This window comes from Adiantum capillus-veneris, chromosome 22 (assembly GCF_014529385.1).
Source record: "Adiantum capillus-veneris isolate H3 chromosome 22, ASM1452938v2, whole genome shotgun sequence".
Classification (NCBI taxonomy): Eukaryota; Viridiplantae; Streptophyta; class Polypodiopsida; order Polypodiales; family Pteridaceae; genus Adiantum; species Adiantum capillus-veneris.
The window spans coordinates 128359820-128369789 of record NC_140952.1 but is presented as its reverse complement, the minus strand read 5'-3'; the positions used below and the strand labels follow the sequence as shown (position 1 = coordinate 128369789).

The window sequence follows — 9970 nt, the reverse complement described above, 5'->3', positions numbered from 1 at the left end:
GGTGTGCATAGAAGCTAAAACAAAAAAAAACAAAAAATCAAAACTTCTCATTAGTATATGTGACATGTAATACAACACATTCTAGTCATTCTTTACAACACAACCATTGGGCAATCACCCTAAACCCTAAACCACAGGTCTACATGAATGTAATTTATGATTAATATACACAAGAACATGCACACGATTATGCATGATGTTAATTATGATTTTTCATATCATAAAGAAATATGTTATGATTTTTCGAATCAAAAACCTCGCATGTATGAGACATTATCGATAAAAATGTGACGAAGTCATAGAAATACGCATTATTTTACAAATTACAAAGATTAATGTAAAATATGGTGTCACGTGTGTATCCTTCTCATTGTAAGGATCTAAGCAAGTCCTAAGCACCAGAAGCAGGGGTTTTATTCATGTTGTAAGAGCAAAGAATAAACATTCGATCCAGACGCCGAGAATGATTACACTATAAAAATCAGTAGCTCATCAGATAATGGTTTTTCCTTTCACAAATCATATCTGAGAGAAACTCCTCCCATTGTAATAATCGAAGATCCTAACGTGGGGAGTAGTTTAAAGATTACACTTTTCTCATTATAAAGATCTACAATGTAGATCTACGAGTCATGTGGTCCATGGCTACGTATATTGAAAAGTGTATAGCTTAAAGACTCACTAGAGAAAAAATTTATTCGCACAGATCGTGTCTAGGAGTATCTTCTTCCATTGATTGTAAGAACCAAGGCTCAAATGATGCAGGAAGAAGTATGTTTTTTGTAAGCTCACATTTCATTCGAGCTTATTTTACCTAAAGCATCGTACAAAGTAAGAGTGTCGTGAGACATATCAAACAAATGCACATGCTATCTAATGGTCTCCTAAAACAACGTACAAAGTATGAGTGCCGACAAGCATATCAAAACAATGTACTGTGTTATCTAAATTCCTAAAACATTGACTCAAGTAAGAGTGCTCCAAAGCATATCAAAACAAGAGTCAATGTTTTCTTTTTTTTAAAAAAATTACTATGGAAGTAAGATATAAAATCAAACAAGCCATAGTAATTTCTATATCCTAAATTTTAAACCGTTATGTGACTAAGAAGGCTCGAAGGCGTATCAGAGACATATACAGTAATATAATCACATGAAAGTAAAGTTTAAATTATTTTTTATAAAAACACAAATCTGAAGAGAAAAGATGCTTACCAGTACGCGAAGCTCACCTGCTCGAGAGTATGAGATAGAGAGTGTGAGTTGTAGACAACTAGAAAGCTCCAAAATCGAAATCGATCGAAAACGTATCGAGCAACAATGTGTGTTTTTAATATATAAATCTAGCATATTGATTGATACAGTATCGATCGATACAATATCGATCGATAAACTATCGATCGATAAATTATAAATTATTTGATAACACCACGTGTTTTACGATGATACGCGAATAATGACAAGTTATTCGATATAAATTGCATTATTCGGTTGAATAAATGCAACGCAGCTCCTCGGCCTATCATCCCCAAACGGATGGCCAAAGTGAAGTAGCTAACCTAACCATTCTTGATCTATTAAAAGCTTATGTCACAGAAGTAGATCAAAAGACCCAATGGGAGAAGTACTTACCCTTAGTGGAATATGCGTACAATAACATTCTACATACTTCCACGGGAAAAGCACCTTTTGAGGTCATAGAGGGAAGATCAAAAGGTCCCTTGCTACTCAAGGTACATGGGAAGATCTTCGCTGCAGATGAATATAGCTGAGACCTACAAGAATTTTTCCAAAATATTAAGGATGTTATATCCATGTCTCTCAACAAAGGCAAAAGGCTGCTGCTGATAAGCATAGAAGAGCCCTAGCCTTTAAACAAAATGATTGGGTCTTGCTTAAGTTTCCCATGGCTCGATTAAGGCACACAACGGGCAAGATTCCTACGGGACACCAAAAGTACTATGCTAAGTTAGCAAAAAGATACTATGGTCCCTTCCACATTCTTAGACCAATCAATGAGATGGACTATCAACTCAAGTTGCCCAGCCATTGGCTCATACACAATGCTTTCCATGTGAGCCTACTAAAGGCTTACAAAGGAGAGCCACCTCAAGAACCAATCATTGAAGCCCACCGGAGATCGAGGACCAAGAAGAGGTGCTGCATCCCGAGTCCATTCTCTGACATGAAGACAAGGTATTAAGAGGCGGTAAGATTATCCGACGGTATCTTATTAAGTTTAAGAACTATCATCTTGAAGATGCTAGATGGATGCAAGGCATACAATTAAAGGATAATCTAAACCTTGTCAATGCTTACAATGCTTCCCTAGAGTAAGCAAACATAAAAATGTTTAAATGAACAAAGTTTTTGTCTTATAAGACTCTCTTTTTCCTTATTGTGCACAAATGTTAAGAAGTATGCATGCTTAGAATCAAGTTTGCGGAGACGACGTCTCCCAAACACCAAGTAGAGCTTGTCACTCTACTATAGAAGATTGATAGGACTAATGCGCAGACATGCTTGCAGCAGCTTAGGCTCTCAAGCACCAAATGGATTAGTCATCCATTCTAAAATGGTGTCGTAGGGTAAAATATGGATCCTCTACCCACTAGAAAAAGGACTAATGACTAGGCTTTATCATCTCTACCTCATAGTCGAGGATGACTATGATTTCAAGAGAGAGGTAATGTCATAATAGCTAATATCTAATTCTCCTAAATGATTTTCTCATGTTAAAATGATCATTTAATATGGGAAAGTACCAAGGGAGAAAAAGCTACAATAGTGGTAAGGCTAGCAGATTGGTCACAGTAGGGATCCAAAGGAAGAAAAATAGGGATCCAAGGAGAGACCATCTGCAAAAGAGCAATGTGCATCAATGGGCTTCAAAGACCCTAAGGTTCATCAGCCCATTAAGACTTCCAGAAAACTTAGGTTCCAAAATTTAAATGAAATGTTCAATGGCCAATCCTTAGGGAAATTGGATGCTTTGGGAAGACCACAAAGTCTTCCCACGTCCCTAGATGGGAGGGAGCAAGCCCTAAAGGTAGGGGAAGAGAGAGAAGAGGTGAGATAACACACACACACACACACACACACACACTCAAGGCTGCCCTTTACACAAAGGGAATATTAGACACATATCAGGTTCCTAGCCCAGTTGCCCCCAATTCCCATTCAAATCCTATTGAATGGCCATAGAGGTGGACCAATGAGAATAACGCTAGAGTAAATTTAGTCTAATTAATTTAAAAACACTTGATAAAAGAACCAATGAAAATTAAGTCTCCTAGACAATTATTGGACAGCCTGCCAAGGGTCCAATGAGAATTAAGAAGCCCAATGGCTTGCTTAATTCCTATTGGCCAGAAGGAAAAAAGGTCTAATGGGGATTTAAATGCAATATTTGAATTACCTGAACTCTCACTAGAGGGGAAAGAGGGACACTTGTCACAAGGCTCTCCATTTGACCTGTAATTTCCTATTGGCTAAGCTTGGCATGAGTCAATGATGGGCCAGAAGGAGGAAATAGCAAGAAAGAGTGAGAGGGGGCTGATTTTGCAAGACATTATGGCACACACACTCACACAAACTCATGTGTGAAGTGAAGAAGCCTATCTCCTTCTCAAGCTTTAACAGAAAGCTCATCATCTACTCCAAGCTTGTGAACAACTCTTGGCCTTGTGATGCAAATCCAACCAAGAGCCAAGCTCCAATGCATGCTCATATCCTCTACCATGCTAATTACTAGCTATTAAGAGTGATTATGTGAGGAGAAATACTTATTTCTCGTAAGAATACTTCTTCTTCCTCTAGATCTGCTCTCATACCCCGCTATCTCTCACCATCTTCAAAGGTGTGTGAGGTCTTGGGTCTGAGACCGTGAAGGAATTGATGTTTTGTTTTTCAGGTGTACGCTTGGTGCTTGAAGCTTCCATCTTAATTGCACCATCAAGTTATTGAAGGAACACAAAGTATTGTACTGTATAATGTCTCCCTTGATGGGAGAAACCTATAATACAAAGCCCTTTGGAGGGGGGACCGGCTCCATGTACATCCGGTCCTCAACTGTTGTCAATAGCTTAATTTCTCTCTCTTTTTGAAGTATTGTTCATCCCTAATTCTAACGAGGTGTTATGCTTTTGTTGCTCTCTCTCCAACCAAGCACTCTTGCTATGCTCATTAGGAATCTATTCTTAATGAAATGCTCACTGTGTCTATGTTAATTTCTGCTACACATAAGTTACTGCCCCATTAAATGCTACAGTGTGTGTGTAATATATATATATATATATATATATATATATATAGAGAGAGAGAGAGAGAGAGAGAGAGAGAGAGAGAGAGAGAGTCGATTTCAATATTAGCTAACATCTTACTAATGCCTAATAACGGCACAAGGTGCCATGGTAGGAAGCAACAATGGAAACACGGTTGCCTGCTCATAGCTGCATTCCTTGCTCAAGGTGCTTTAGTTGTCAGGGATGTGAAAGATCTATAAGAGCCAAGAGTTGCACCAAGAAGGGGAACCCTACAACTCTCCAACATGCACACACACATAGTCACAAAGGCGACTGACAAAGGTGTTGCAACCTTATAGATTTCCATGGCAAAGTTGCTATTTTTTAAAATAGCGAGCAGAGTTATGTTACAATTTCAAAACTGAAACATTTCAAAATGTCAAATAGAATCTTTTGATGATTCCACTAAGAAATGAAAATCGACATGTGGGCATCAAATGCACAATATCAGTATGACTCTTTCATTTCTATACCCACTCTTGAGTTTCCGTGTACGCAAAGTTGTGAACTTAAACACACATTGGCATACTCCTACTCGCTCTGCTACTTTTGTTTTTCATTACATAGAATCTCCCCAGGATCCTTTAGCATCTCCAATTAGCATGTCCATGCACGTCACCATTTAAAACCAACCTTAATGAGTAGCATTTGAACTCATCACGTACATACTATGAAACTCAACCTAAACCACTAGGCTATTCGCCTTGGCTGCCCTTAGGGCTCCCTTAAGCACTAAAAAAAACAAAACCCCCCCCCCCACCCCTCCCTACCCCCCCTTTCTCCTTTCGCTTTTTTCCCCCGTCCTTCCCTTTTCCTTCCCCCCCCCCCCCCCCCAAACTAATTAATTAATGGTTTGTGAAAAAGTCATTTTGGCTGCCTACTTGTGAACAAACATACGGGCTCCTTCTATTTCATTAGATAAAATCTTTATAGATTCCATCCATCCCAACTTTCAATATGTGGACGTTAAAATCATCTGCATTAAAATCCTCATTGTAGCCACGTGATATTGAGCTCCCAACTTGGGGCTTTATAGAGAAGATGTTTTGCACTAAGACAATGCACCATGACGAGTTGCTTGATGCATGAGCGATGCCTTGCAAAAAGAAAAAGAAGTATTTTTCTATCCACGGCTCCCTCTTGCTCCCTGCCTTGTCGGTCGACATCTAGCTTCTCGCTTCGCTGCTCCTTGGCTCGCACGTCAACTGGGAGCCAGCTTTTGACGCCTCGCTGCCATTAACCCCCTCTGGTCCCTTTTCATTTTGATTCAATTCACAACACCTTTTAAGTCAAGGCAAGGATTTTGTAAGATTCGCCTTAAAACCAGCCTTTTCATATCGTAGTCCCCCATTTTAAAATTGGCATCTCCTATTTTAATTGAAAGATTCGTTTCAAATATTGTCCTCTAAAATAAAATGGTGCCCTACAGCCTTGATGTTGCTCTTCTCGCCTTGCAACACCTGATTCCATTACCACATTTGTGCACTCCCATATACCCACCGAGCCTCTATTTTGCATACATATTAGCCAAAAGCACCGACAAGCATGACATATTTTCTCTCACTGATGCCTTGCGTAAGGCTACGAGCCTTCAAGGTGAAACCATAGGTTATTGCGTCGAGAAAGGGCCTTCCCTTCGCAACCTTCCTGTCTAGCAAGTATTGCTCCTTGCCTGCAACTTCAGTCCCCCACGAACACACACACACATTCTCATGCAAAAGAGAAGATAGAGAGATATAATTTTTCATGCTGCACAACTTAAGGAGAGAGAGAGAGAGAGAGAGAGAGAGAGAGAGAGAGAAGAAGAAGAAGCAGAGAATTTTAACGTCGTAGGAAAGTATCCCAAGAGACCTTAAAGATCTATCCGACAAAGAGAGTTGAACTCAAGACCTATTATTCACCATGGAAATGGCATAACCAATCTACCACACTTGGGTGATAGAAAAAGAATCTTCTTGGATTCTTCTCTCAATTTCTTTTTTAAAATGGGTATGACATAGGCCTACCTTGTTGAAATTTTGACGATCTTGGGGTGCACGGCATTTGGGATGTTAAGAAGATGGGGCGAGCTCAGCGAATGCAGAGAGCTCACTAACGAGGTTGGCTATGAGGAGAAAGGGCAGAATGACGGGCTCCCTTCGCAGTCGGTGCGGCAGTAGCAGGGCTGCCCGCGAGCAGTGCGAGCGTGAGCTGCAGGCTTTAGGGTTTAGCAGCCCCTTCAATCTGGTCGACACCAGCTGTCACATCAAGATCGTCGACAAACCCACCAATGAATCCAAGTTCTCCAGCCGCTGCAGGCGAAAAGCTTGCCATAACTGCCATGCCCGCCCCCCCTGCAAAGCCCTCTCCAAGACCAAAGGCCTCCGCAACAAGCACCCCTCCCGCTTTAGTCTGCACGACTATGATGAGTACGATCTTCCTCTTCCTTGTCATCTCCATGTTGAAGAGCTTGATCTTCTTCCTGATGAAGATGTTTATGCTTCTGATGTAGTTGGATATCAGCATGAGGTTGCTTGTGATAATCCCCATTCTTTTGCAGATGATATTTTACATGGTGTGGACATTGATCATCCTTGTGGCATGCCCGCTGACGATCGACAAGACTATGATGATTATGATCTTCCTTGTCAACTCCACCATGAAGAGCTTGATCTTCTTCCTGATGAAGATGTTTATGCTTCTGATGTAATTGGACGTCAGCATGAGGTTGGTTGTGGTAATCCCCATTCTTCTGCAGATAAAATTTTGCATGATGTGGACATTGATCATCCTTGTGGCATGCCCGCCGCCGACGACCGACAAGGTGTTCTCTTGGCTCCTCTTGCCACTCATAATGAGGTCAGGGATGCCATCCCATCTCTTGTGAACATCAAAGTCGATGATTTTGTTGTGGTCGATGATGATGGTGTCCAATATCCTTATGGCGATGCATCTCCTTCAGATCATCAGGGATTCCCTGCCACTTTGCCAAGCTTTCCACCTTGTCACGATGGAGGAGGAAGCATTGGTTGGTGTCAAGTTTTTGCCAAGGCAGAATCGGATTCAGATGATGATGATTGGCTCTTATGCTGAAAATGCAGTATACTCATTGGTTTTAATCTCTAAATTGTGCACAAGTGATGAGCTTTGTAAATGGATTGCCTTCTTGTTAGGCACAGTGTTTGCCTGTCCCAAGGGATCAATCCAAAACAAGTGTCAAAGCAAACAGGATGTTTGATTCGCCTTCAAGAAGGCAATGGGTTACCTCCTATACCACCAAGGCTATGTCATGCAAGAAAGCAATGGACTACTCATGTAGGTACCTTCTATTGTGAGTAATTACCTAAATTTAGAATCCATTGTAATTACCTTCACGTAATGGTTTTGATGCCCCTTAGAAACCATAAAATGTTAACCCTTATACTATTGAATGTCAATGAGAAGTGGCAGATAATGGTTTCCATGCCCCAAAAAGCCATTAACATTGACCCTTACACTTCTAATAAATTGTGATTATGATGTACATGAGCAAGCTTGAATCTAAAATTTGAGTTCTCGAACGTATAACGTGTTTAGAGTTCCATTCTCTCTTCTCAATATCTTAAGAAGCGTGGTCTTGTTCTTCAATAATTTATCATCCAAAGCCTTTTATATTTCTTCATAATGGATCCCACAGCATCAGATAAGAATGGATGGCCTAAATTAATTGTCATTGGAAACATTAAATACTATTCATCAAAGTTACATCAAGTTGTGCATTTATCACTGTTTTTGCACCGGATTACACATTTTTGTTGTGAAAATTTATGGTTTCACAAGGATATGGCCAATAATCACAAGGTTCTCTACATTTTTTGGTGGTTCACCTCCTTGGCAAGAAGATAGATCTAGTGTGTTTCATCTCCCTTGACTCAAAAGCGAAGATCACTACATTGTATGTTCATTGAGCCTTTGATATAATTTCTTTGAGATCAATCTCATGCTATCATATTACTCGAGCATCAAAAGATGCTAATACTCTTGTATTTAGATCCTATCATGGTAGCAAAACTTTAGTTCAAAAAGACAAGTCTGAGAGAAACTAGATCTTGTAGAAAAAATTGTGGTCTTGCCCTCAAAACAACGTCATACTCTCTCTTATGCTTATATATACTAAGCTCCACGAAAGCACAAGAAGTTCTTGATGGGCTTCGTGTCCGCAACGTCATCACTTGGAAGGCCTTGATTGTCGGATATGCGCAATGTGGCAGTGTCAAGGAATGTGAAGGGAAGGTCTTTCTCTAAATGCATTCACTATGCTTGCACTTTGAAGGCCTATGGCCTTATAGAAAATAATGTAGTGCGTGCATACGGTGCTTTGATTGATATTTATGCCAAATGTGATGCCCTCATAGGAAAGCACAAGAAGTTCTTCATGACCTTTCCGTCTAAACTATCGTTTTTTGGAATGAGCTGATTGTTGGATATGCCCAACATAGTTATGGCAAGAGCTTGTTTTCACCAAATATGAGGGGGAGACCTCTCTCTAGATGTAATCATAAGCTATGCTTACTCCTTGAAGGCATGTGGCCTTACCGATCGTTTTTTGGAATGAGTTGATTGTTGGGTATGTCCAGCATAGCTATGGCAATAGCTTGTTTTCACCGAATATGAAGGGGAGACCTCTCTCTAGATGTAATCATCAGCTATGCTTACTCCTTGAAGGCATGTGGCCTTACCGACATGGGTGACAAAATTCATTGTTTTTTGGAATGAGTTGATTGTTGGATATGCCCAACATAGCTATGGCAATAGCTTGTTTTCACCGAATACGAAGGGGAGGCCTCTCTCTAGATGCAATCATCAGCTATGCTTACTCCTTGAAGGCATGCGGCCTTACCGACATGGGTGACAAAATTCATCGTTTTTTGGAATGAGTTGATTGTTGGATATGCCCAACATAGCTATGGCAATAGCTTGTTTTCACCGAATACGAAGGGGAGGCCTCTCTCTAGATGCAATCATCAGCTATGCTTACCCCTTGAAGGCATGTGGCCTTACCGACATGGGTGACAAAATTCATCGTTTTTTGGAATGAGTTGATTGTTGGATATGCCCAACATAGCTATGGCAATAGCTTGTTTTCACCGAATACGAAGGGGAGGCCTCTCTCTAGATGCAATCATCAGCTATGCTTACTCCTTGAAGGCATGTGGCAAGAGCTTGTTTTCACCGAATATGAAGGGGAGACCTCTCTCTAGATGTAATCATCAAGCTATGCTTACTCCTTGAAGGCATGTGGCCTTATCGACATGGGTGACAAAATTCATCCTTTTTTGGAATGAGTTGATTGTTGGATATGCCCAACATAGCTATGGCAATAGCTTGTTTTCACCGAATACGAAGGGGAGGCCTCTCTCTAGATGCAATCATCAGCTATGCTTCCTCCTTGAAGGCATGTGGCCTTACCAACATGGGTCATGTAACAAACTTGGACACTCCAAGTCAAGAATCTACCACGACACTACAAGAATTCACTTCAAAATAGTTCACAATTTGATTTGACATGGCCCAGCGGAGTTCCGTGCCAAGAGGTATTGGTATTGGCACCAAACATTGGCGCCTCTTTCAGCATTTCTTTTTGTATTAATCTGTTCTCAAAGTACAAGGGAGTGGGAGGGTTCTCACTCTCAGACTCTGCGTCCGGAT

The 9970-nt window shown here is 40.7% G+C and overlaps 1 protein-coding gene across 1 annotated transcript; it reads left to right on the top strand.

Annotated features, from left to right (window-relative positions):
- Positions 1 to 6326: 6326 nt before the first annotated feature.
- LOC147430202 (uncharacterized) lies at positions 6327 to 7842 on the top strand. The gene is made up of 2 exons (XM_086495542.1): positions 6327 to 6711; positions 6843 to 7842. Exons 1-2 carry the CDS (start codon positions 6573 to 6575, stop codon positions 7373 to 7375), a joined length of 672 nt encoding a protein of 223 aa, XP_086351668.1. The 5' UTR covers positions 6327 to 6572; the 3' UTR covers positions 7376 to 7842.
- The last annotated feature ends 2128 nt before the right edge of the window (positions 7843 to 9970 follow it).

What these genes read in the sequence shown, in the direction of transcription:
- LOC147430202 (XM_086495542.1), top strand. Translation starts at nt 6,573, where the DNA reads ATGAATCCAAGTTCTCCAGCCGCTGCAGGCGAAAAGCTTGCCATAACT. An exon ending in AGTCTGCACGACTATGATGA is followed by an intron (nt 6,712 to 6,842) that starts GTACGATCTTCC and finishes ATTCTTTTGCAG; the next exon opens with ATGATATTTTACATGGTGTG.